Source organism: Brassica oleracea, chromosome C8 (genome assembly GCF_000695525.1).
Source record: "Brassica oleracea var. oleracea cultivar TO1000 chromosome C8, BOL, whole genome shotgun sequence".
NCBI classification, from domain to species: Eukaryota; Viridiplantae; Streptophyta; class Magnoliopsida; order Brassicales; family Brassicaceae; genus Brassica; species Brassica oleracea.
Window position 1 is genome coordinate 25,715,667 of NC_027755.1, and position 27,836 is coordinate 25,743,502.

A 27,836-nucleotide genomic window follows, 5' to 3' on the forward strand; every position below is an offset into this window, starting at 1 on the left:
AACATTTATCTAACAAATTATGCATCAAACAATGTATCAACCAACTAACAGTAGATCAAACCATTGATCATCTAACAAATTATGTATCAACTAACACCAGCTATTTGCAATATTTTACCAGCTATTTATCAATTAGTGACAACATGATTGTAACTACAAACAAAACATGAATCTCAAAGAGAATATAAAAGTAAAGTTATGCTAAAAGTAAATAATATCGGGTATCTAAGAAAATAGCAGGTAATATAAATGTTATCTAAATCGAACAAAAAAATTCACAAACAAGTTCATCTCTTCTCTAGTTTTGGCTTGGGCTAGCTGGTCGGTTTTGTTTTCTCACACGAAGGAAATTTGGAGGGATCATGTTGGAACTCATTTTGAAAGAGAGAAATTCCGTAGATCAAGATTTCTTCCAAAATTGATGGGGCTATATGTGATAATCGGTTAGGTGGTGGCTTCTAGACGCGTGAGAAACGATTGATTCTTTGATTATTTCCAGCATCCTCTGATTCAAAGGTTATGATATCCATGAACTTTCGATGGTAGACAAAGAAATGACGAAAACTCACGATTAATTGATGAAAAAATTGTAGGGTTAGGATCAATGATTGTGTGATACATGAAGATCTCCATGAACAAGAGAAAAAATTATTGTATAATCTGTAAAATTAATTTGATAAGAAACATAATAACAGAAGTAAAAGAAAAAAGAAAGAATAAAAGAAGAGATGAAAAGAAAGAAGAGAGAGAGAGAGGTAAAATATATTAAAAAATAAAATTTGGCATTGGATAACGATTAAAGAGAACTGTGGTTTGTGTTCTGGCTGACACAAATCTTACACTTCCAGCTGTTAGGGTGATAGGCTACTAAGGGTATTATGGGAATGAAATGAGATCGACTGAGGAAAAGGTATATCGCAAATTAGTGTATGGTTTGGGTGCATTGGCACTAATTTCTGTTTATTTTTTGGGTTTCAGTTTGATGAGTTTTAGAAAAAAGTTGTACAGATGGTAAAGTGTGCGAAAGGAGGAACAACCACACTAGCTTTTTTCTTCTAAGATGTCATGGTCACTGCTGATTTTCGTGCTAAGAGAGAAAGCGAATCAATCAAGGCTCCCAATCGAGATGGAGAAGATCGATGATACTGAGAAAGCCAATGACTGGGTATATACTTCTTAGCTCAAATTAATTTTTGCTTGACAACCCTATATTTGATTTTGCTAGGAATCCTAATTTGTTTCCTTTTATGGTTTTGTTCTTGATTCCAGTCGCTGCGTTTCTTCTTGTGCAATGGCCTAATGAGTTCGTTTCGTACTTATTCCGTTTTGCTTTCATTTACTCTGCTTTATTCTCAGTGAATTGATATCTTTACCCTTCTTTAAAGATCTCAAAGTGTAAGATTTTTATGTTTCCACAATGGCTTCACATCCAATAGGTTTTTTTCCTTCCCAAATTGTTATGTTGATGAAACGTTAGTACTGCATGCATACCTTTTTGACTCAAGCCTTTTAAGGAAGCCAAGCATTAACCATTTTATCTGTATGTGTGGGATTTGGCTCAGTTTATTCGTATTTGAGTCTTGAAAACCTGAAAGGCTTCCATCACATTGGTGCTTCTGCCTGTTTATCTGACTCGGCCCCGAGGAGAAGAACTTCTGCAGAGGTCCTTTTTCATCATTAAATATTTTCCATGGTAATATTCTTTCTCTGTGTATGTATTTCCTGCTTGAAAATAGAATTGTTCTTTCTTTGAAACTTGGACTTTATCGTATGTACAATTTTCTCTTGTGTTGATAAACTCATTGTTATTTGATATTCATTTTACTCGCACCTGTTCCATATTGCAGTGCTTCAGTGTCAATGGTCTTTATCACAAAGCTATGATTATGCAAACAAATACACTCGATGACTTTTCTAACACTTCGGGTACTGAAGATTTTCAACAACAAAACGTACCTCCTTCGATCAATCTAGACTTATTATTACTCACTTTCCCCCAAAATTATTATTATGAATTGGTCATGTTGTTTCCCTCTTTGGGTTGTGTTAGCAACTGGCTAATTCATCTATTATACAATGTGACAGACAAATGGGAGAAAGTAGAACCAACGTAATCGTTTTGGCCACTTCCGAAAAACTTCTTAGTGTTTCCATCTTCTACATTGCTAATGCTGCATTTGTTCTTGCAAGGTTGAGATGATTTAATATTCCCTTATATATCGCCATTAAGAGACTCACTCCTCATATTTTTATTGTTTTGATAGCCGGTTATATGTTTGGTAAACGGAAACCAACAAATCATGTAGTATATAATATGTTCTAAAATTAGGACTAATCTACCTACTTATAAACTTTATCATGTTTCAAGCGTTGAATCTCTTGATCAAATTTCAGGTAGCTTTATATGTGCTACTAACAGGTAACAGCAGCACGTTGTTTAGTTTCAGACTTAGAGAAAACATATACTCAGAATATTATATTATTATTAGCTGGATGCTTGCAACGAATTTTATATAATGACAGTATTGATATATAAAACCTATTATTTAAAATAAGTTTAAATCAGTTATTTATCAAATACAAGATAAATTGTACAAAAAGAACTAAAATTTTTGCATATAAATTGAGAACGGAAAACTGAATTGAAATAGCATAAAAACAAAACAAAAACTAAATCAATGTTAACAAATATCTTAACAGTTCCCATATCGCTGAAACAGAAAATCCGAAACCAAATTGAAACTAAATCAAAAACTGAATAGGTACCTGAATATCTTAAATACAGTTTATACACCTTTAAAATATTAATTATATTTAGTTCTAAAATTATCAAATATTCTAACAATAATATTTATAACCGAACAACCCAAAAATGGATTACCCTGTTACTTTTTATTCGAGATATTTAAAATTTTCGTAATTTCCCGATAGAACAAAAGCATCAAAAATAAATTATTTGAAATATTTAAATTTATCCGAGTTATCCGATATTGCATCAAACAAAATCCAAAATGTGATTTTTATCCGAATTATTCAAAATTATCCGAAAATGAGAACCGAAAAAAACCGAATTGGACTCAAATTTTATCAGGTTCCTAACGTTATTATTCGAGTCAAACCAAAAACCAAAATAACTAAACCAAAACTAAATCTAAATTCATAAATAACGAAATGGCTCATATATCTCTTGAACCGAATAGACGAAAATAAAAAACCAATTGGCACAAATCGAAAAAAAAAAAACTGAAAATGAACCTAAAATCGAACGCCCAAGGCTAAACATATTAGTGGACTTGACGGGTTAATAAATTTTCAATAAAAGATAATGCGCGGGTCAAATCTAGTTTGTTTGTTATTTTGTAAACATTTTGAGAATACTTTTGTTAGTTTAATGTTTTCAAATTTTTGTGTGTCGAATTTTTGGTTGAAACGCTGAAAAATCAACAACCCGAATTTCCAGTCGCATATTGCCAACGACAAATCATATGTAGCGATAAGCAAATGAACAACAATCAAACCGGTCGCTAGCTAGCGACTGGCAAACGAACATGACCAACAAGGTCCCAAAATCAAAAGTACAGTTTGGAGTTACTAAATCAGAACGAGTATACATGATACTATGTCTTTAATCAACATTCCAATGTGTATATCATAAAAGTTTTATTGTATCTAAACAGTTGATTTATTATACCTCCAGTACCACTGCTTAGAGGAAACAAAACCAAAACCAAAAAACCACCACCTATTTTATGAACTCTCTCTCTCTACATACCGGAAATTTAAAAAAAATTAAGAAAAAGAAAAGGAAAGTTTACTAAAAAGACACAAATTAGTTGTGTTATTACTAGAATAACTCATAATTTTTGAAAATTATTAGAATATTTTTCCTGGTCAAAATTGCCCTTGCACATAGTTATAATAAAACAAAATTACCAAAATACTCTTATTATTTGATCAACGGCAGATTTGTTTTCAAAAAAATAAATTTGTCGAGTAATAAGTCTGTTTATAAAATATGTGTAGAAAAGGAAATCTATCCTTAAAGTGGTGTCAAACTTTTAAAAAAACGTCAGATTTTTTCACACACTAGAATTAATTGTCTAATTTGATTAGAAATTTTTTAAAAAAAAAATTTGTCTGTCGAATGAGGTACCAGATTTGTTACAAATGGTAGATTTATGTGGTCAACTTATTTTCTAATTTACCGATTTTTTTTATGTTCAACTTATTTTCTTACGGCAGATTTATATATCCGATTTAATATTGGTGGCAGACTTTTTGTTTATGTAGTGGCAGACTTTTTGTTTATGTTGTGGCAGATTTATTGACGGAAATCTAGGTATGTAAACCAATTTCAATTTCGACCCGGGTTGCTAATAATTCTGAATCTGTTTTTTTTAGGTTAATTAAATTCAGAATTAGGAAAAAATTTGTAGTTGTCGTCATCTCTTTCATCCCTCTTTTCTTCCTTTTCAAGTTGTCTTTTTTTCATGGTAGTTTAATCACTTGTTGCAATCCTTATTGTTTGGAGAAACATGGATCACATCATTTTTGTCTGCGGAAAGTGGAAATTTGAACAAAAAAAGTGGTTATTTGAAGTGGATAATGATCAATGTAGTAAATTACTTGCAGCTAACGAGGAAACTAGATATGAAGATTTTCATATATGAGGATAATGGAGTTGATTTCGTAGAACACGAGTTGGAGCTAACATAACTTTTGCCGAAACGTAATCTGGTGAAGGAAAACCTCGATATCCCTCCCGTGAAAGTAAGAAACGATACGTAATTTCATGGATTTTTTGTGTTTTCACAAAGTCGAAAACGTCAGACTCTGTGTAGAGTTTAAAGTGAAGAAAAACGAGGTTGAAGAAGCCAACGAAGAACCGGAAGAAACATGCAAAAAGATGACCCATTGTCAATAGACGATGAAGATACATATGAAGAAAATGATCGATTTGATTACTGCGACTGCTGATCGGAGATTGCTCCTCCTATGTATGTTGTCGTGAGAGAGAGAGACCCGACAAAAATAAAGCTTTGTTTTTTTTTGTCGATGTTTTCTTTTAAATTTAACATATATTTTTCAATTTTTTAATTTCTATCTTTGGCAAATTTGTGGTTGATTAAATTAGAGATGGGCTGTTAGTAAATTTGCTTATATCTCATTTTAGTCTAGTAATTAAAATTTAATATAAATCATTCTAGTAATTATTAGATCAATTAGAGTCATTCCAAGCAATTTCTTAAAAGAAAATACAAAAAATAGGAACTTGTGATTTAAACGCTTACCGTGCAACACGTCAAGTTGTTGATGACATTTCGGAAAGCTAACAAGTACGTCTCCTTAAGTTATGAACTAGATTTTGATCCGCGCTAAAGGGCGGGATAATTTTTTGGAAAAAGTGACCTCGATTGACAGGGAAGTATACCAAAATACTTACTCTCCAGGGGCTTAAGAAAGACAACCAATAATACAGTCTTCACATATTATCTACATTTCAATCTGTCAAGACTATAAATTATTTTGGTCAATTTGGGTCCATATTTTAGATAACTAATAGATTTTGATCCGCGCTAAAGCGCGGAATAATATTTTGGTAAAATTTTTATATAATCGTATTTTTCTTTATTAAAAATAGGTCTAAGCATAATATCCATAACCCAAAGTCCGTACCGAACTTAAACCAAAAAATACAATCCATACCCAATACGAAATATAAAAAATTCCAGAATTGGTCTTGTGGGATGGTACATCATATATCTGAACCCGAAGTGTTATTAGCCGAACCCGAACGGGCAACCCGAAAAAACAAAAAAAACCATAAAAAATCCAAAAAAACAATATGAAAGTCCAAATTAATTACAAATATAAATACTTGAAACATAAATATATACTTCAAATATTCAGTTCTATATTTATTATGAAATTATATCAAAAAATAAGTATTTAAATTTTCAATAAGTACCTTAAATATCCAATTCTATATAAATAAGTTTAGTTCTTATGTTTTGCTTTAAAATTTTGGAATTAACTTCAGATATATCCGAAGCGAACTAATATAACCTGAATTGGAACAATATCTGGTTACTTTATTGATTTTATGATGTGATACAAATTAGAAGCAAAACCAGTGTGTTATATCCAAACCCGATCCGTACTTATAAATTTACCAGAATGAAACATAGGATGTGATATAAGTTTGAACCGAAATTTCAAATACCCAACGGGCACATGAAGGCCCGAGCCTAACTTAAAGTATGTTTTATGTTTTGTTCAGTTAGTTTTATATTTGATAAATATTGTTTATGTTTGTTGGAACAACCCGTAAAACTATGCTCTAAAAAAATATCAATAATAACATGTTCCACCATATCATTAAATATTAATAACTATTATTTTTTATTTTATCATATATATATATATATATATATATATATATATATCTAATTTTAATACTCTATCTATAAGAATTATATTATTATGTATTTGGTCTGAGTTTTACATAATTTGTTTCTTGCATTTGAATTAAAGTACAATTGTATATATGAGTTAGTAGGCATATATAATTCTTTTTATATTAATAAATAATATATAATTGATTATTTACTTAAAAGTAGTGTTAATATATATTGAATTCGTATTAGGCATATATTATTCTTTTTATAATAATAATAAATAAAATATAATTGATTAAAAGCAGTGTTAATATAAGTTGAATTCTTTATTTAAAAAACAATAGATTAGTTATTTCGTTCCTTAATTTTAGGTTCAGGAATACATATATTTAATAATGATTAAATTAGATATAAGTAAAAATAATAGTAAAGCTAGTTAAATGTAATTGTCCAACCTAGATTATTTGTAAGTAGATAAAAAAATAGAACCATAAATTAATAGATTAGATTATAAAATAAATAGAACTTATAATATTGTTTTGATTATGTGAATATTGTTTTAAAAACTTTCATTATCGACACTTTATATCTTGAAAAAAGTGAAAGTATCTTACTAACATAGTATAGATAAATAATTTGTAAAGATGTTTTTGTGATGTTATATTCCTTTATGATATAAATACAGTTTAGTGTATATAAATATTTTTAAACATATTAATCATTCTCCGTAAATATAAGATCATTAATATATATAGTATATCAATAAAGTTTAGAAAATAGCTCTCGATCTTGCATATTCCTAGACACACAAGTGCAGTTTTGTGAATATAAATATCTTTTATACATATATCAATTGTAGTTACTATATTTAATTAGTATACTAATAAACTTCAGCAGATATAGGGTAGTTACTAACAAAAATATTGGAAATAAAAATAGGTCCAAAAGTTAAGAGATGTTACATTTATCTTTAGTGAGATATGAATAGGCCCAAATGTTAATAACAACATTTTTAACTAGATAAAAATTAGTACTTTGTTTTAATAGATTAGATGTAAATTGTGGGTGTTACGGCGGGCGGGATTGTGTTACCATTCACCTATAATAAGTTGTCATTTTCGTTTGTAAATTAAATATTATAAAAATTAAAATCAAAACACTAGCGGGTACAAAATTCAAAGAAAAAAAGTGAAATGCACTTGATTCTATTATCTGTGTCTTAGGGTGTGGTTTGTCTGTTCGATCTTCTTCTTCTTTTTGTGAATCTTTTATTTTACATATTTTTTATTAACTGTAAGTGATAAACTGTCATTTTTATTTATCACTAATTTCATAGATTATATAAAAACTGGTCAATACTATTTACAAAATATCATGTAACTAATTTTATTACAATATTATATAATCAATTTTCAAATATATTATACATGTTAATTTATTATATGAATCCAAAATAACAAGGTTGTTTAAATGATAACCTATGCATATCTATAATTTGATGGCATAATATTTTGAATAAGGAAGAAAGTGAATATAATTTACAAAGTTTTTCAGATGTATAAAATATTCTAAACATTAAATATAAATTTGTTTAAAAATATTAATACCACTGATTTTTTATTTGTAAAAATATAAAATATATTTTATGTGTCCCACATATATTTTATGTGTCCCACAGTTACATTGTTCGTTACACATGTCACCATTCATATATTGTTTTGAACCATTTGTTTTAGATGAACCGCAGTTTTCCGTAGTAAACGTTTCTCTTCTACAAACCGCAGTTAAACCGTATCGCAGAATTTAATCCGATATCACCATTAGGAGCTTTAGTCCTTACACATGCTCACTCTCTCATTTCAGAAGTCATTTCTTGTCTTCCTTGATACAGAAAAGGGCTGTGACCAAATCACTCGTCAGCTTTGCATGAATGGTAGGCCAAGCCGAGAGAGATTTGGTACTCTCGGAATTTAAATCAGGCAAAAGACCAATAATGACTGCGACATCAACTCTCATCCAAGAAGAACAAACTTGCTTCTGGTTTGTAAATATACTCGCATCATTTCTCTCCGGTAAATTAGGTGATGAGACAGGTCTTTGTACGATCCTTAGTGAATAATTGTGTTTCTTGTAGCCAACGGAAAATGCTCTCAAACTTAGCTGTGAGCTTCTCAAGAGTTTTGTCTCAAGTCATGTATGTATCCATATTTTGGTTTGGAAACTAGTCCGTGTTCGCATTGCTAGAGGCTGTGCATTGCACGGCTATAATTGTTATGGACAAGACTAAAGCTTTGATTTTGCATAATCAATCTTTTCATGCTTTGGAATGTCTTATTGTATTAATAAGTTAAAAATATACAGTTAGAATTAAAATCTCATAAAGTAGTAAAATGTTTCTAAACAAAACTCAAAACCGGAGCTGAAAAAAATAGAAAATATTGGTTTGGTTCAGCTGGTTCAGTTCAGAAAATAATCCATGGGCTACATATTATCACTGGACTAAGCGATATCCACTGCTAGTTACGTTAGGGCCAAATAGTGGGCCAAATTCTCTTAACTACTATAATTTAAAATCTGAAAGGGTTGATAGTTGATTTGTAGTGGCGGTCAGTAGTTGATTGTGTATATATGAAATTGAATTTTAATTGATAATTTGATATACTAAACTTCTCACTCTCTTCGTTGTTTTCTCGGACGATCATGGCCTCTTCTATATGTTTTGGAAAAAGGTTGATACGATCTGCGGGGAGATGAGAGAAGATTTAAAGGGCGGGATGAAATAACTGTACAACAGATCCGACCATTGATCTGGATTGTTTTGGACGGTTAAGATATTATTACGGTGGGGCCCAGTGCCACTTTCTTCCCCTCCAATGGTGGTTACCGTGGTTCATTTTATTGGTAATCCGAAAACAACCATATCGTATAAGTGATATTTACCCTTCTATAACTCTCATTAATATTTTCATATTTGTTTGTGACCATTAACCATTCTTTTTACTATTTATTACGAAATTATCTTTTATGAGGTGGTATTGGATTCAAGAATTTAATTGATTTTGAAAAAATTCAATTGAAGACATAAATAATAGATTTTGAAGTATTTTAAAATGATTTGTTGATGATTTTAATGCATTTGTCTAATTCTTTCATTTTAGATCTTAACAGAATACAATAAATTTGATAGAAACCAGTTCATTTAAATTTCATGAACTTGTTGAATATTTATATAAAATGCACAAAGAAAGAACAAAATTTTTACTGGTAAAAGTAATAAAACTATAATCATTTCCATACCATTTGACCAAATAAATTCATTTTAAAAGTGGAAGAACTCTACTAGCAAAATAATAAAAAGTCAATTATTTTATATAATAAGACTATATCAGAATGTAAAAAATTTGTTCATCTATTATAATATGGATTACCGTAAATGATATACTTTTGTCATTTCGTCAAAACAGTAATATAAATTGATAACGAGTATTACATTTCCAAATCTATCATATCAATATGTTTGAAGTACACATCAAATAAATAAATGCAATAAAGAATTCTCTTCAAATCCTAACTTAAACCTTAAGAATTGGTTCTTTACATTTCCTACTTGATTTTTTTCATTAAATTCTTTTCAAATAAAATTACCATGAAATCAACCACAAATTTTAATAACATGAATATTTAATAGAATTAGAAAATAGTAAATTGGATAACACTAGAATCTAAAGTATTTTAGAAAAAGGATTTCAAATACATACTCGAATAACACAAGAATTTAAATGAATTGATAAAAAATATAATTGAATAACAGAATAATTTAATGGAAACTTCAATTCTATCAAATTAAGTTGAAATTATAAATTGAGTACCCCCATCTTACGCAATATCTGATTGACCACCATTCCACTCGGTAAGTCAAAAGTATTTCGATTTTCTGTTTGGTAGTCAGTCAGTTTAGGGTTTTTAAAAAATACTTAACCAAAAACAAACCAACATAAATGAATCAAACTAACCAAATTTAATAAAATTAACAAAAATATTTTAGTTTTTAAAAATCTTTAAATCAAAATATTAGTTTAGTTTAGTAAAAGCTTTGAAAACTGAAATAACTGAAAACCGAGTTGACCAAAAAATTTATGTCTAATTTGGAGAGATTTTGGATAAACCAAACTAGTCAGAAATGAATGATCTGAATCAATTTGACCAAATAAACTCCAATATCTATAACTCTATGGAGAGTGACTGTGGAGAGAATAAAATTAGTTTTAGGGATATTTGCTTGTGATCTTGTAAAAATTTTGAGGATACTTTTGTTATTTGATGGTTTAATATTTGCGCCAATTTTTTGGTCGGAAGACTGAAAAATCAGCTACCAATTTCTAATCACATATCACTAACGACCGATCGTTCCAAACGAACAGTAATTAAATGCGGTCGCTGGTCGCTAGCGACTGCCAATAAGACCGACAAGGCCCCAAAATCAAAAGTGCAGTCTGGAGTTACCGAATCAGAACTCAGAAGTGCACGCGTATGCATGATACCATGTCTTAATACAACATTTCAATGTGTATATCATAAAAGTTTTATACCTAAACAGTTGATTTATTACACCTCCAATACCACTGCTTAGAGGAAACAAAACCAGAGCCAAACAACCACCACCCATTTTATAAACTCTTTCTCTACAAACCGAAATGAATATTTTAAAAAAGAAAATACAAAAAAAAGAAGAAATACTTTCCATGTTTGTTTGTTTGTTTTTGGTTTTGGAACGGCTCTTCTGAAAGCAAAATGCTCAATACAAAGGGGTGCCTTTTCTTCTCAACAGTATTATTAGGGTGTGATTTGCAAAGTTAGAAGTCACCTAGTAGGTCTCGAGCTCGAGCTTCGAACAGTCACACCGTGCAAGAACTTTTTATACCCCAAGAAACTCAGCTTCCCATCCAAACTCCGGATCCAATCCTTGAGCAATGGATGCGCATTTGGTCCTAAACTCATCTCCTGCACATGCGTAAACCCCAAAACTCATGCCAATGATTGTGGTTTTATAGATCTCAGAGATATATTGAAGTCCCTGCATACCTCAGCGAGTTCTTGGACTGAAATGGCTCGGCTTCCTTCACGTTCGAAGTCCTCAAATGCTGTAGTTGCGATCTGTTCCCATTCTTCAAGAGTCTCTAGTTGATAAACGCTAACCGCAGCTGCACAGAACTCTTCAAAATCGAGTTTCCTATGTGCTAAGGGTTGCAACTTCAAGCAACAAATAGGAAAAAAGAAAGAAAGATGTAATTATGCAGAGACTTGAAAACGCTTGGGACTCAAGGATCAATATGTGTTGTTGCGTGCGTACCAAGTTTAAAATGTCAGGAAGCCTAGATTCGATCATAGCATCCGTAGCATATCTTGTCAAAGCCTGCACTTACCATAAAGAAGCTTTGTATTGCATATGAAGAACAGTTGTATCAAAAGCTATGGTTAAACCAGGAAGAACAGTTGAGGAGTTGACCAATATATTGCTTAAAATTTTTGGATTACCTAGTACAAATGTAAAGGGTCTTGGGTTCAATTCCCGTTGGGAATGATGGTATGCATGCTCTCCTAAAAGGTCATGGGTTCAATTCCTGTTGGGAATGGTATGCTTTCCTAAAAGGGGTGAATTTAAAATTGTTTGGAACTTGCCCTATGGGATGTATGTCTGGCTAAGACATTCAAAAAAAAATAGTGTGGAAATAACACACTGACCGTAGTGAAATTGTGAAGAAACAAGCCTCCATCTTCTGGTTCCAGAAGCATGAACTGTGCTTTAAGGAACACAAGCTCCTCTTCTGGTATAGCTTTGGATAGAGACTGTGGGTACAAAGTAACAGCCAAAAGTAAAGATGTATACAAGACACAAATACATTGTTGATCTTGACAAGAACTGAAAGACTTGAGCAACAGATGGATCTAATAAATTAAATATGAAGTTGAAACATTTCAAACGATACGACAATTACCTTAAGTGCTGCTCGTCTGAAAGGAGATGCACGAATATAAGATTTCACTAGTTTGTAGATGGAGAAATCAAGAAGCAAACCAGGATTTTCACCTCGTAGCCATGGATGAGCTACAAAAAAATTAAACATACTCATGTTTTTCATTTCACCAACCAACTTCTCTAGTTTTTTTAACACTAGTAATAGTAAGGAGCATACCTAAAGCTTGAGCAGCTGTCATTCTTTTCCTATGGTCTTTGTTCAGTAGCCTTCTCACAAAATCTTTGGCAATAGGAGATATAGAAGGCCACGGCATATCTTCAAAATTAGGATTCGCTCTAAGGACACATCGAAAGATCGCAGACTCGGTTCGTCCGTAGAAAGGTCTACTTCCACAGAGTAATATGTAAGATATGACACCGATGCTCCATATATCTGCTTCAGTGCCGTATGATCTGTGGAGTACTTCAGGTGCAACGTAGTATGCACTTCCTACCACATCGTTGAGACGTTGATCTGATTAAAAAGATCAACAACACAAAAACACCAAATCATCCTTTGTCAGCTCGCTAAGTAAAACTCTAGAAGCAAAGAAAGAGGAACAAAGACAAAGATCACTACCGAATCTGGAGAAATCAGATAAACCAAAATCTATGACCTTGAGTACTGCATCCTCATTTTTGCTGGTGAACAGAAAATTCTGGAGACAAAGAGTAGAGGGTTTACTTAAGAAACTAGCTACACAGTTATAACATTTTTTACAGTGGGTAGAAGCAGAACCTCAGGCTTCAGGTCACGGTGCACAACACCTTGAAGATGGAAAAAAGCAGTTGCAGATAGAATTTGCACAAGAATACGCTTAGCATCTGCTTCTGGAAACCGACCACCTCTGTAGTAAGATATAGTCAGTGCAAGTTTAAACTCCAGACGCAATAGAAAGCTAAGATAATTACAGGAAACAAAATTAAAAAATGAAAAAAAAAAATTTACCTTGCCAAGATTCTATCCAATAACTCTCCACCTTCACATAACCTGGAATCATAGTGGAGATCAGTGACTTAAATCAACTCTACTGTTACTATCTCTATAAGAATGTTACTTGAAACAAAACTTTAAGCCACAAAAGAATTTTGTACATCTTTAACTCAAAGAGATTAGCATTAACTAGACAGAGACATACTTACTCCATAACCAGAAAGACATTATCTGCGTCCTCAAACACATCGTAGAACTTAACCATATGCCTATGCCCGGACAGAGCTTTCAGCAGTTTCACCTCTCGGCGAACATCTTCAATGGATAGAGCTGATGTCATCTGAAACCAACCCCTCAAATTCATTACCGTATTAAATAAAGATAAGACACATTGTATCAATACAAAGAACATATCTTTGATCATTCTTTTGTCACAAAACATGTCGAGAGAAAGAAGCACAAACTTTGGCTTTGGCGATGATCTTGACTGCTACTGTTTGCCCTTTGATCTTCCCTTTCTTGGCTTTTGCCCAACAAGTATTACCAAAATGCCCTCGACCAACCTCCTTCCCAAGCTCGTACTTCCCTTCGAAGTGCTTCGAGAATCCGAAGTTCTTATCCAACCTCTCAGCGGTTTCGCCGGCTCTTCCCTGATCATCGACTTCCTCACTTTCTTCAGGGATAGGACCGTCTCGAGGCTGAGGAGCCGTACCCCTTCTCCGTCTCAGAGCCGCCAGAATCGGTTTCGCCGGTGAAGGAGGCGGGAACGGCCATTTAAACTTTCTTCCCGGCGTTCTCGCCGGAGAAGGAGCTACTCCCGCCGGCAACGGGCTTTGAAATGGGCTAATGGTGTAAGGGCTGGCTTCGGTAGAGCCAGACGCAACTGGAGAACTGGGAACTGACGTACGGTGGTTGTTTTGAAGCTGGGCGACTCCGTTGGGTACATCGCCGTCCTTATCTTCAACGGTGGAAATGTTCCGGCTGTAACAATGACCCATCGTCGCCGTATGGTTTGAAGTCAACTAACTGATCGGTAAAAAGTCAAATCATCGGACGGTCAGGAAACGACGTTGAATAGTAAGCTTTAGAGATAAACAGAACCAGAGAAATGTTTAAACGACCGATGAGGAGACAGGAGAATACAAAAAGAATAATAATTAATTAAATTATTACAAAACAAAGTTTGAGTTCAAGAAGGTTTTTGTAATGAAAAATAACGGAAGAGAAGGCGTTGAAAAAGTGCCGGTGGTTTGCTACAACGACAGCGACGGAAACGTGACTCCTACGACAGCCAAGTGAGCGTGGTGACGTGATTTCATTACAGTGCGTTGCCTTGTGAATTTTTTTGCTGTAATTAAGTTCTTTATCATGTAAACCAACGGAAAACTCGATGAAAAGATCATTGTAATGTGTTAGACATCTTAATATTATCGAAGTTAAAAGTTGATAAACTCTTTGACCAAAAGAAAAAAAGGACGAAGTAAAATAAATTGCATAAGTAGAAAATATTTTAATACAAAATCAGAAAATCTCTTTGACAATCTTTTCAATTAGAAAGGGTTTATAATAAGAGAAAAGGACAAAAATAACACTAAATCAAGTTTTTGTTTCCAAACTAGCACTCAAGTTCAAAAGTCATAAAAATAACACTTAATGTTTTATCAAAAGTGACAAACTTAAGGTTTAGAGTTAAAGGGTGGGGTTTAGGGTTTAGGGTTTAGGGTTTAGAGTTTAGAGTTTAGGGTTTAGGGTTTAGATTTTAAGGTTTAGGGTTTAGGGTTTAGGGTTTAGAGTTTAGAGTTTAGGGTTTAGGGTTTAGATTTTAAGGTTTAGGGTTTAGGGTTTAGGGTTTAGAGTTTAGAGTTTAGGGTTTAGGGTTTAGATTTTAAGGTTTAGGGTTTAGGGTTTAGGGTTTAGAGTTTAGAGTTTAGGGTTTAGGGTTTAGATTTTAAGGTTTAGGGTTTAGGGTTTAGGGTTTAGAGTTTAGAGTTTAGGGTTTAGGGTTTAGATTTTAAGGTTTAGGGTTTAGGGTTTAGGGTTTAGAGTTTAGAGTTTAGGGTTTAGGGTTTAGATTTTAAGGTTTAGGGTTTAGGGTTTAGGGTTTAGAGTTTAGAGTTTAGGGTTTAGGGTTTAGATTTTAAGGTTTAGGGTTTAGGGTTTAGGGTTTAGAGTTTAGGATTTAGAGTTGAGAAATGAGGTTTTGGGGATAAGATTTCAAATTTTGAAAAATAAAAAAATTAAAATTTTCAAAGGATAAACTTTGAAAGGTGCTATTTTGGTCATTTTAGTTTTTGAGTGCTATTTTGTGATATAAACTTAGAAATGTGCTATTTTGGAGATTTGCCCATATAATAAATGGTAGATAAGAGAAAATGTGATTCAGCATAGTTGACGAAAAATATTATTCCCTACTTTGCAACACGCGGAAATGAAACAGTCACGGCTACCTTACTAATCTATTTAAATTCTAATAAAACTGTGTTAAAGCCATTTGACATCGAAATAGTCACGTCGTTTGAGCTTTGAAGAAGTCTAAATAAATTGATTATTGTTTGGTTGCTGAAAAGAACTACAATTATTTTTATGGGTCAATCAATACATCGAAATAATCAACGTTAAAGAAGTCTAAATTGATAACTGCCTGGTGCATATTAAATAATGAAAAACCAAAAATCTCCTGGGTCAGTCAATACTCAATACATATATAAAAAGAAAAAATTTCAATCGTGAACCGGTTCAATCAGCTCCCATAACCGATCAAGTTAATTTAGTGCTGAACATCCTCGTGATCATCCATTTCCTTATCGTACCAAAAATAACCATGCGATTGCGGAATATCTTTGTGAAATGACAATCGCTTTCTAACCAATTGTAATCTTGGTTCGTTGTCATCTAAACCGGTCTGGTTTGATCTCTGCCTAGGTGCGCTTTGTGGTCGGAACCTAGCCACGGTTGAGGCAGTCGTAGACATGTAATTTGGTATCGAATGGCCTTGCCTCGTGACGCGAGAATTCCCACGCGGTGTTCTGTCTTTGAGTTGTTGATGGTGTGAGTATGTATTGTACGTATCGATCTCAACTATCTTGACCGGTTCAACAATTGTCTGATCGGTTGACAGTCTCCTTCCAATTTCTTGATAACCGAACCGGTTTAATCTACTTTGTCTCTTGTCCTCTAACTCGCTTTCACTATGTGCTTCTCTCGCTGTGGTTCTCCACATCTTCATTTGTAAACCAAACAAAAGACCGGTTCGCTTATTAATATAATTTGAATTAAAATATAGAAAACGAGAAAACTAATAAATAGTACACTACTTCGATTGAAATTGCACCTGTTTAGAAAAAGCACGAGACAAGGTAGTTCCGTCGCCGGGACTAGCCGTGAGTTTCTTCCGGTGATCTAGAACTCGAGCCTGGACCCGAACTAAGGCCTGAACCCGAAGCAAAGTAATGCTAGCTCTTCTACGCACGTTGTGGCCTCTCACTAAGGCTTGTAGTAGCACAACTCCCTTTAGGGCTTTGAAGGCCTTTCGTGCCTTGAGTCACAAGTCAACAAAATCAAACTCATGTTCATCTATAAATGATATATATTTAACAATTTTAGCATAAATATACCTCAAAACGGTTTGAAATTATAAAATTATTTTAGAACTTTCAAGTTTGTATGAAGACTATTAGTATTTCCTAAAACTATGTTACCAGAAACTGGAAATGATATAAAAGTATAGAGGCTGCAATAGTAAGTATTAGGTTTACCAGGCATCCTCGGTAAGCTGTCTGAATGAGAATAGCTGCCAAGTGTCTTTTAAGGTAGACAGATGTCCGACAGAAAAAGACGGCTTCCTTAGCCGCCGGAGACGCTTTTTTCTCCGTTTCATCCACCGCAATCGCGTCAACAGAAGCTGAATTAGTGTTAACGGCATTTTTAATGTTTATTCCAACGTCTCTTGCACAAGAATCAGAAGAAGCTTTCTTGAATAGCCATCTTCTTTTTCCTCTCTTCTGCACCAACCAAATTATTATTATTTATAAGCTTTTTAGTATGAAAGATTTATGTAAATTCTAGATCCGTTTATATAATTCAAAAATTTCAGTTCATCAAAAATCAGTTTTGATGCTAATGGTGCCGTTTTTTTTTTTTAAATTATAATAACTTGAAGGGAAGAAGGTACGTTTTGGGAATATATTGAATAAAAAGATGTAAATATTAGTGTATATGGCACGAATGAATCTTAAAAATCCAGAAAGGTCCACTTTATATAATTAAGTGTGAAGCAAGTACCGTTTGTTGCTGGTGTTCCTCTTCGTCTTCTTGGACAAGGCCGTTGTCTTGTTGACGTTCTCTTCTTCTGGGACATTTCTTCTCTGGTGACCGGAAAACATTCTTAACCGCCGTGAGCCATGAACTTCCGCCGTTCTTCCCCATCAAGATTTACCTTGTCTGCTTAATCTTTGTTAACTATTGCCACTTTCTTGGTAATACGGACATGTAAGGAATGGTTGAGCAAAGAAGGAACACTACACCCTCCTTTATAAACGAAGAGCAGGAACCTTTTTGTTGCTCAATATTAAATTAGAAGGTTCGGAACATGTACATTTATTTGGTGATGCAATAAAAAGTGAAACTCTGATCTATATTGATCTTATGTGTTATTATACTAATTTTTATTTAATATTCTGCTCGGTTTAGTGTCTCGTATAACTATAGCTGGACATTTTATCCGTTAATTTTGATTCGATTCGTTATTTGTTTCGACTTGAGGATATCTGTAAGTATTCGAAGCAAAACAATTAAAAATCAATATTCTCTAAAAACAAAGCAAATTACAAATATTAAAAATTTCAGAGTCGGATATCCGGTCAGCTAACTCCGACTTTTATAAGAATATATATATATATATATATATATACAATTAAGTATAAAAGTTTATATGTATAATTTTATATAACTATTATTTTAACATATAACTTTCTCAATTTTATTTACAAAATTACTTACAAAAGTATAAATTAAGAAAGGAATATAAACTCTTTATAAAAACTATAATTCTTCTAAATATTTATGTTTTATCAGAACATTTAATTATTTTTTTTTAAATTATGAAACATAAGTTTCACTAATCTTTATTTTATATTTTTATATTATGTTAAATATTTTTTTTCAAAACAAACTTGTATGTTTTTTTTCTAAATTTATTTGTATTGAACAAAGTGGATGAAATATCCGTAAATATTCGCAAATATCTACAAATTTTCCGGATATCCGTATTTTTCCGAAACAAAACAAATCGAAAAATTGACTAAGAAGCAAATCTCAAATACTGAAAATTAAGGTACTATTTGATCCGCGCCCACCCTAACAGTTCCATTCAAATGTGTACTTATCCACTATCTCTACGACAAGAACAAATATGTTTTTGTCATGTACATGCTTGGTAGCCATCACAACTCACAAGTGACGGCCAAATGCAAAACGAATATCCGAATATTGTGTATCCATTAGATATAAAACAAACACATAATGTATCCGAAAAAGCTGCGAGAAAGAGGAAAAATGTTTGGAGTAAAGAAGAATAACGAAGCGGAAAATAAAGTAAAAGGTAAAGGAAACAAAAGAAGAGTGGAATAGGTAGGTAGGCATGCTTTGTGTTCGCAAATTAGATAGGTTTGTGTCAGAAATAGGAATTATTTGTAACATGAAAGAATGCGAAATGCATCCCTCGAGAGTGCAGAAAGCTGTTCCTCCTCTTCTTTCGTTATCATATAAGTATAATCATTTCTTTAGCCATTAACGTCGCTATTTGACTCGTTTATCAAGACTTTATGTTTTCACTGGGAAGTTGATTGAGAAATATATGATCATATTCTGTAAAGTATATTTACAATTGCTAAGGAGCACCTCCAGTAAAAAGAATTCTCTGACTCAACCTAACAAAAATGTAAAAAAAATACTGTAGTGTTTAATTAATAATATTTCAACAAAATGAACGTTTCAAATGTTGAAATATTTTCTACTTTAGTTTTTGACATGAAATATTATTTAATTAAATCTTTTTTTTTTCATTTTTGTTAGATACCCAAACTTGAGGACTTCTCCAATGTTCCAACGTAACCATACATGAAAATGGAGACGTTCTAACGTAGCCATATACTACGAAAAATATGGGTATCCGTTGGTGAAACGATAAAGCGTCTCAAAGTGCGGTAAAAAGTACTGATAAACCCAGACAAAAATGGTAAGAGGGTCAATATTAGGAAATGGTGAAGCGTAAAAGATGACAGTTCAACTACATTTTGATTGGTAAAAATGAAGGCACGTTAAATTGTGTTAGCATTTTGCATTTGAACTAAAAAAGTATGTTAATTACTAAACCTATCATGACTCTACTCTCTAATGAATGAATAATATATGACTTCACCAAAATCATGCATAAAACTCTTAGATCAAAATAGTTTGATAACTAGTAATTAATTTGCTTAACAACAATACCAGTCAAAAATTGTGAACACAACAAAAAATAAAGGCACAGGGCAAACAGAAAGTGGTTAACCCTTTTTTTTTCTCTTTCTAGATTATGTTTTACTATTTTAAAATTATTTCATTTTTAGAACAAATAAGATTAAAAACATAATTACATTAATTAGCTAACCAAACAGGCAAATATCAAAACCATATGAGACGAAAACCTAGTAGGGTACTTTGTAACGAATGATGCGAACTATCTAACGAATGCTTACTTGCTTAGCAGCATAATACAAAGAATAAGAAAGCCAAACCAGACCCATACTAAGACAAGATCTACCTGAAATCAAGAACCCAAAGAAAAAAAAACAGTGAATCGCTGCAAATGTCTTGAGATAGTTCATAAAAAAATAAATATCCAGAAGGTGTTTTCGACAATAACAACAACAAAAGAGAAAAGTAAACCAATCTTGGTTTTGGCAGACTCTATAGAAAAGAGGAGAAAGTTAAAGATCAAAGCTCTTAAAAGTTGTTCAAAGATACCGGGCAGGCTCTGCTGCGACTGCGAAGTTAACTTAAAAATAAAAGACTAATACGCCTCAAGTACCTTCTTCTTCTCCTCTTTCTTTCTCTCTCTTTTTCTCTCTCTCTCTCTCTATATATATATATATATCTTTTGGGATCTCCAGCAACAGCTTTGCCATCATTTCATTTGCACTCAGGGCGGTGAAGGTGAGGCCTTACTGGTGTCTTTGATGGGCTTACCCTTCAAATCAACACAGAGATGATTACAACATTCCCAAATGAAATCACAAATAGAAACTAGTAATGGCTAATACTCTACAAGTCTACAACCTATCATGCAAAAATTGACATTAAGGGGATAACAATACATAAAATATTTTTACCTTATTGGGAGTGCTCCCAATACAATACCACTGTAGTGAAGAGCAGCAATTGCACTCTCCGCCTGAGACATTACAACAAAGTGTGAGTTAGATGAGATGAAATAAAAAGTTTGAACCTTGGATAATGTAATCTTCACTTCCAAGTTAATGCATCTAACTCTTTGAGATTCAAAAGAAGCTTAGAGACGATCTTTAAACAGTAGAATCCTAATTAGTCAAATCACCAAAGCTAATCACTAGAGAGAGAGAGAGAGAGAGAGTTACCATGGCAAACTCAACAAAAGCGAAGCGGGTTTGGTGGTGATAGTCTCCAAGCCTCAGACGATGAACCTACAACAAGATTATGAGACAATATTTGATCAGAAAAACACATATTTATAAAAAGCGTAAACCATCCAAAACCAAATCCTTACCTCTCCGCAAAGCATTTCAAAGAAGCCTTTCAAGTCAGTTTGACTAACCTGTAGATTCCAGAAACAAAAGACATTTGATGAAAGTTAGTTAGTTTTCTCTGATTACTTTTCAACAGCCAACAGTTTCTTATGGAAATCAAACTACCCGCTTGTCAATGTTGGTGCAGTAAACAGTCCTCACGCACATCTCTCGCTCATCCTCAGACTGGAAGAAAGAAAGAAATCATCATTATGCTCTCAAGGTTTGATTAAACTGATTATGTGAACCTTACCCGGGGAAGGAAAGTGGGGTTAACAGGGGCGATAGCGGTTTTGGAAGGAAGCACCTTAAGAGGGTAAAAACCAAGCATTGTTCCCGACATGCTCAAAGCAGCCCTAGCTCCCTCTGCAGCAAATATATATCTTACACTAGTTACCAAACAGTACTGTGAACTAGTAAGGAAAGGTAAGAATGTACCTTCATTGGTGAACTCAACGAATGCGAAACGGAGGACAGACTTTGGATCACCGCAGACACGACAATCAACAACCTTTGCATCCCAAACAAAATGAGGAAACGAGTTATTGCAGATGAAAACATTCTAAACATAGCTAAGATTATATAAGTACCTGTCCACAGTTAACAAAGACACCTGCGAGGTTCTCCTCGGTAACCTACACACAGGAGACAAATTAAGAGAGAGGCATTTGGTTTATACAAAATGGATTCCGTTGCAAGAAAAATGGTTATCAAAAGCCAATAATTTCACCTGTTGATCAATTTCAGAGACATACACAGTTCTCCTGATGACATCTTCCTTCTGAGCCAAGCTGGTTCTTTTGTTCATCCTTCTCTTCCCTTGCCCAAAGCTCCTTCTCTGTAGACACAGCAGGTAAAACAAAAGGATTACAAAATTGATATAACACACTTTTCTAGCAGATGAAAAGATCTGAAAACTTCAACAGTCATACACATAAAAAGGAATTGTAACTGTAACAGGCAAAACAGCAAACAACTGTAACTTAACAAACCACACTCAAAGTATAACTGCTTCTCCAACAATGATCAAGCGACAGACTCAAAGAACACGTAAAGCCCAATCAACAAAGAAGCTACCACCACCATCATTGTAAGCAAAACACACACAAAAGGTCAAAACTTTATAATTATTGTATCATCAAAATTTAGGTACTAATCAAAAAAAATACGGCAGACGATTATTTACTAAGAAACTAGACAACTAATGAAGAACCAAAAATGACTCATAAACTTCTTATACATCAAACATCACACAGAGATCAGAGAATGGATGAGAACACATATATACATACATACCCTTGTAGCGAGATGATGACTCCCGTCAGCAAAATTGTTAGTAAACCCCAATCCATTCCCCCCGGATCGAGTTCGAGGAACAAACTCCTTAGCCATCGGGTTGAGCTTCGAAAACGCATCAGACAAATCTTTGATCTCACTCTTGTTGAGACTCCCTCCACTCTCCCCATTTGGAGTGGTCTGAGTCTGATCCTTTTGGGGAACCTCATCGGTCCGACCGTCGGAATCTGGAGTCGGAGGATCCGATGAGTCGAGAGAGGAGGAATCGGAGTTAGGGCTCTTATCATCATCAGGACATGCAGGCTTCGTGTCGGCTGCTGAAGAAGACTCAACTTTGACACCAGCATTCTCAGCGACGGCCATGATCGGACACGAAGAGGTGAATCTCAGACACAAGTTACGAGCTTTGCCGATTTCTGCATCAAAATTAAAACCAAATTGAGAAATAGAATTGAAAAAAACAAAACACAAAGAGCAAAGAGAGAGAGAGAGGAATGTGAATCGATACGAAACCTGAGACTTATCAATGGTTTTCCATAAATGACAGAAGAAAACCCAACTTTATATCAATCAGTCACAAGAGCCACTCAACACAAAAGCAATTAAAAAAAAAAAAAAAAAAAAAAGAGTTTTACGGAAAACTAGAGATTGATCAGCTGTTTTTACTTTTTTTATATATTGATATTTGTTTTTATATATTTTATATAAGTCCTAATATAATTAATTGTATTAAAAATACATGAACCGAATCGGTTAATATGATTATTTTTGGTATAAATATTCAAACCCGTTTTAAATACATTTGTTATTTAAATATTTTTAGGTTTATATACATCATAACCGAACTTATCCATATCCAAAAAGACTCAACTCAAAACCCACACATAAATTTATAATATTCAAACGAGGTTTAATTTCAAAAAAAAAATGATACCCGCAAAGAACAATCCTTACATAAATAGATAGTCAATGTTCATGCCTAACTGACTTTATAAACTAATAAAAATGATTTTTTCTATGTATTTGGCTAAATTAAATGAAATGGAAAGAAAAAAATTATTTATTAAAATTATTATATGGAGTGAAAAATTAAGTGACAACAAAGTAATATATTTTTATTATTTTGATTTAATTTATTATTTTATTCACAAAACATGTATTTATATTACGTTTTTGGCTACATAATTTTCTACTCATTGAAACTAAAATTAAAAAAAAATGTTTTACTAAAATAAATTAAACATAACGTTTAACTATATGCAAAACCCAATTATTTACATTTTTATTTTATAATTGGTAAAAAATTAATGTTGATTAACTAATAAATAAAATATGCACTATTATTATTATAATATAATTAATGATGTGATGTATTTTTAAGATAATATAATTAATGAAATTGTTAAACTGGTTGAAATATGGAAAGAAAATTAATGTAATTATATAAATAAAATTACAAAAAAACACTATATTTTTTATAGTGCTATCCATATTTCCAAACAATTATCATTTATAATGTTATATGTTTCCAAACAATACCAAAAAATATTTTAGTTTTAATAATATAGATAACTAGATAAATAGTCGACAAAACAGTTAGATAAATAAAAATTAAGGAGAAAACCTGGTTTTAGTTAAATTAATAACTCACCCTAAATTTAAGATGTATTAGTTTAAATTTGAAAAACACCCTACCATAACCCGAAAAGTATCACAAGATTAGTTTTATTAAACAAAATAGGTTTTATTAAAAAGGTAAATGACCTAACATATTAAAATAAATAAATATTGACATTTAACTTCTATTTTGGGAACAAAAGCTAAAAGAAAAATATTAATGAGATTTTCCCTTTTAATTTTAACTAAACAGAATTATAAATAAGTTGTTAATTGCAAATTTTAATAATATTAAAAATGAACATTTGCAATTGCTGCCTTACTATCGATTTACTCAAGTAGTTGAACTATTATGGTTACATTTTAGCACTTTTCAGTTTACCATAAGTTATATAAACTCTTTTTTAATAACAAGAAGGTTTTCTTTACAATAATAGCTAAAAACTAGAAAATTAACCTAACTACAAGTTATATGAATGCTTTAAATACACAAATCATTTAAAATTATAGATTTAGCACATCTCTAATATATTTTTAAAAAATTTGGTACAAATTAGAAAACTTGAAATTATGAGTTTTACCAAAGCCACCTCAATAATTTGTAATGAGATCTTTCTATTTTTCTAAGTCGCTGCGCTAGAGAAATAATACATATTTATCCATGTTATCGACGATTTATTTTCTTAATAATTTGATTTTATTAAGATTAGATTTGCAATTGTCATGTTTTTCTAATGATATGTTTTTCTAATGATAAAACTTTTCATTTAAATTTTGGACTTATTCGTAATGTTATTTTCTCTTTATACAATATACTACTGAATCATTTAATCTACTAATAGTGTAAAATATTAATTGGGTAAAAATATTTTTTTGCCCTCTAATAAAATTTATTTTGGTCATTTTTTCATCGAAGGTTATTTTGTGAATATAAACTAAAAAAGATTATCTTAACGAATTTATCTATTCAAAATATGTCACATTTACAATCATATGGATAAATTGATATCCAATAGTAAAAGAACGTTAATTACTTGATTCAATGTGATAAATCTGCATATATAACATTTAAATATAATTAATTAGATCAACTAAGAAATAAAATTATAGTTCCACAAGTCAAAAGTCAATGTAGCCATTTTTGTTTGTTAAAATGTTAAATTTATTTATCAAAAGAAAAAGGTTTACAATACTAATGAATTGGTAGAAGTACATAAATTGGAACAAACGACATTCTCCTTACTAAGTAGTTCTCCCCAGCCAGCGGATTATATGACCGTTCAATAGTGAACTCTTTAAAATCTCTTTACCACATAATTATTAATACGTTTCCATAAAGTGTGAATGATCTCAAAGACCACACAAGCAATATGAAATTCATATGTATTTCTACTAATATGAAAACATGGAAAGAACAAACAATTTATTTTTAAGAGAAATAAATTTTCATGAATGTTTTTCATATTGTATGCTAATTCAACCTCAATCACATGATTTTAGAAGAAAATTGAAAAAAAAATTATTGAACAAAATATGAATTTAAGATAAAACAAAATGAATATCCAACTAACCTACTGTACAAACACATAATATTTATCGGTTTGGTAAAAAATTGCATTTCAACGAGGGTAGTATCCTAGTGGATAGGCCAACGAGTCCGGACAGTTCAGAGAATTCGGATAGTTTTAAATTCAGATATTTCAGTTTGATCAAAATCTCACCTAATTGAACCAGAAACATTTTGGATTGGTTTGATTCGGTATTTGGATAATTTGGTTTTAATTCTTTTTACCGAAACTAATTGAAGTATTTGCTTTCGATTATATTTCGGTTGAAAATTGGATTAAGTTTGGGTAATATTGGCTTGATTGGTTATTTCAGTTCAAAATTTTGGTGAATTTGGTTAATCCTATTCAAAATTTGGTTAACAATTTTTTTTTTGAAAAATCGAATTAATTGATTACCGAACTTAAAACCAAATGTCTTTTTATATACATACCGAGTCGAACTGAACTTTTCACCGAACTAACCAAAATTTTGGTTTGGATCGGTTCGGCGGGTTCGGTTCAAATTCCCAGACCTACTAGTGGATACTTATGTTTATATTTAACTTCTTTACTCCTTACGTGTGTTGACAAAGTATATATATTTTCTTAAACTATCATAATTACAAGAGGAAAACAAGTCTTCAAATGGTATCACTAACTTGAAGATGTTGAAAACTCTCTCACTCAATGTGAGAAAAGAAAAAGTCATTCAATTACTTTGACAAGTCACGAGAAGAATTAGTCTTGGGTATCAGTGGGTAAACTGTTTCGACTATTTTTTTTTTGTTTCTGAAGATTTAGTCAAACAAAGAACATTTACATGTACTTTAAAAACATGTACAAATATTAGTTAATTAAAGATTTCATGTTCTTCTTTGCAATTTTGTTGATATATGTTCATTAGGAAATACTCTTTCCGTTCCAAAAAGATAGATCTTTAGTATTTTCACACATATTAAAAAAACACATTAAACTACCATAATAAATGTATTGTTTTCTGTAATTTTCAATTTTCAATAACTTTTAACCAATATTAATTAAATAAAGTTAATTAATTTTTTTTAAGTTTACAATTTTTTCCTAGAAAACACAAAAAAATATATACTTGTGAAACAAATTTTTTTTTAAAGAAAAGTCTATTTTAATGGAACGGAAGGAGTAGTAAAAACTTTAAATGTGGCTTACAACATAATTTAACGTTTAAAAAATACTTTACCTTCTTTACTCTTTTGTGATACTAGTATTTTTTATATTTGAATAAAATATGGAGCATAAATTAAAGGATCATTATCCCCGGTACGGGATCATTACCGCCGGCGCCACCACCGTCACAACCGCCACAACTGGTGAAAGGAGTGTTTACGCTTCGTTCTCCTACGCTTCCTCCTTGGTAAAGCATGCATGATCTCCTTCTCATCTGAAACCTCATCCACAAAAAGACCAACCTCTTTCGTTGCTTCATTCATGGTCTTCTACTTGTCACCTCTGCATAGACATGTCAATTAGGGTCGAAGCCCGTAGCCCGAGCCCGCCCAGCCCTAAAAATTACCGGGCTTGGGCTTAGCTTTATAAGCCTAAAAAAATTGGGCCTTTCGGGCTAAGCCCATTTGGGCTTTGGGTATTTTGGGCTTAAGTCCGTTTGGGCTAGGGCCGGCCCGAAAACCCGAAATTTATATTTTAGCGTAAATATTATCCTTCTTTCTTGTAATCGAAACTATTATTAGTATTGATATATTATTTTAATATTTTTATCTAAACTCTAATAAAGCAAATATAAAAGTTTTTAATGCACTTTATTGTTTCATCATTACAAGTGTTACATTTTAAATTTTACAAAAGTACATTCTTCTTTCATATACAACATGTTTTTATTTTCAAAATATAAAGTATAAAACGTTTGACCATGTTTATCATAAATTTTGTTCTCTTATATTTTTTGTTTTAATTGATATTTGATTATTTAAATCTTATTAAATTTGGTTTGTGTATAAAATGTTTTTAAAACATACGAAAAAATAAAAAATTTGTGATAGACAAGAAAATTTTAAACTCACTTTATACTTTTTTTATTTTTTAAAAATGAAACTTTTTTTTTAATGAAAATTCACATGTATTAAAACGATGGAAGTGACAATGACAAATTATTTTTTGAAAAGCCCACAAAAGCCCGAAAAACCCTGTAGCCCTATAAGGGCCGGGCCGGACTTTGAATTCTAGGCCCAAATT

General features: G+C 32.0%; 3 protein-coding genes across 4 annotated transcripts; all 3 read right to left on the reverse strand.

The window, feature by feature from the left end:
* Positions 1-11,000: 11,000 nt before the first annotated feature.
* Positions 11,001-14,493, reverse strand: LOC106310048 (CDPK-related kinase 6-like). The gene is made up of 11 exons (XM_013747238.1): positions 13,813-14,493; positions 13,558-13,688; positions 13,364-13,405; positions 13,154-13,262; positions 12,995-13,073; positions 12,593-12,889; positions 12,395-12,504; positions 12,141-12,245; positions 11,749-11,811; positions 11,481-11,648; positions 11,001-11,399 (listed from the first exon to the last, which is right to left on the reverse strand). Exons 1-11 carry the CDS (start codon positions 14,344-14,346, stop codon positions 11,259-11,261), a joined length of 1,779 nt encoding a protein of 592 aa, XP_013602692.1. The 5' UTR covers positions 14,347-14,493; the 3' UTR covers positions 11,001-11,258.
* Positions 14,494-15,938: 1,445 nt separating this feature from the next.
* LOC106310562 lies at positions 15,939-17,929 on the reverse strand. Its single transcript, XM_013747792.1, has 4 exons — positions 17,630-17,929; positions 17,104-17,349; positions 16,680-16,883; positions 15,939-16,568 (listed from the first exon to the last, which is right to left on the reverse strand). The coding sequence occupies exons 1-4, from the start codon at positions 17,771-17,773 to the stop codon at positions 16,116-16,118; spliced, it is 1,047 nt and encodes a 348-aa protein (XP_013603246.1). The 5' UTR covers positions 17,774-17,929; the 3' UTR covers positions 15,939-16,115.
* A 2,257-nt stretch (positions 17,930-20,186) lies between these two features.
* On the reverse strand, positions 20,187-23,045 carry LOC106307474 (polyadenylate-binding protein-interacting protein 10-like). 2 transcript variants are annotated; one of them, XM_013744442.1, is made up of 11 exons: positions 22,960-23,045; positions 22,447-22,862; positions 21,881-21,988; positions 21,741-21,785; positions 21,589-21,661; positions 21,404-21,516; positions 21,277-21,336; positions 21,132-21,179; positions 20,983-21,048; positions 20,719-20,780; positions 20,187-20,576 (listed from the first exon to the last, which is right to left on the reverse strand). In XM_013744442.1, exons 2-11 carry the CDS (start codon positions 22,807-22,809, stop codon positions 20,519-20,521), a joined length of 996 nt encoding a protein of 331 aa, XP_013599896.1. In that variant the 5' UTR covers positions 22,810-22,862; positions 22,960-23,045; the 3' UTR covers positions 20,187-20,518. The 2 variants fall into 2 exon arrangements, with proteins under 2 accessions (XP_013599896.1, XP_013599895.1); XM_013744441.1 differs by lacking the exon at positions 22,960-23,045 and having other exon boundaries at positions 22,447-22,946.
* Between the last annotated feature and the right edge of the window lie 4,791 nt (positions 23,046-27,836).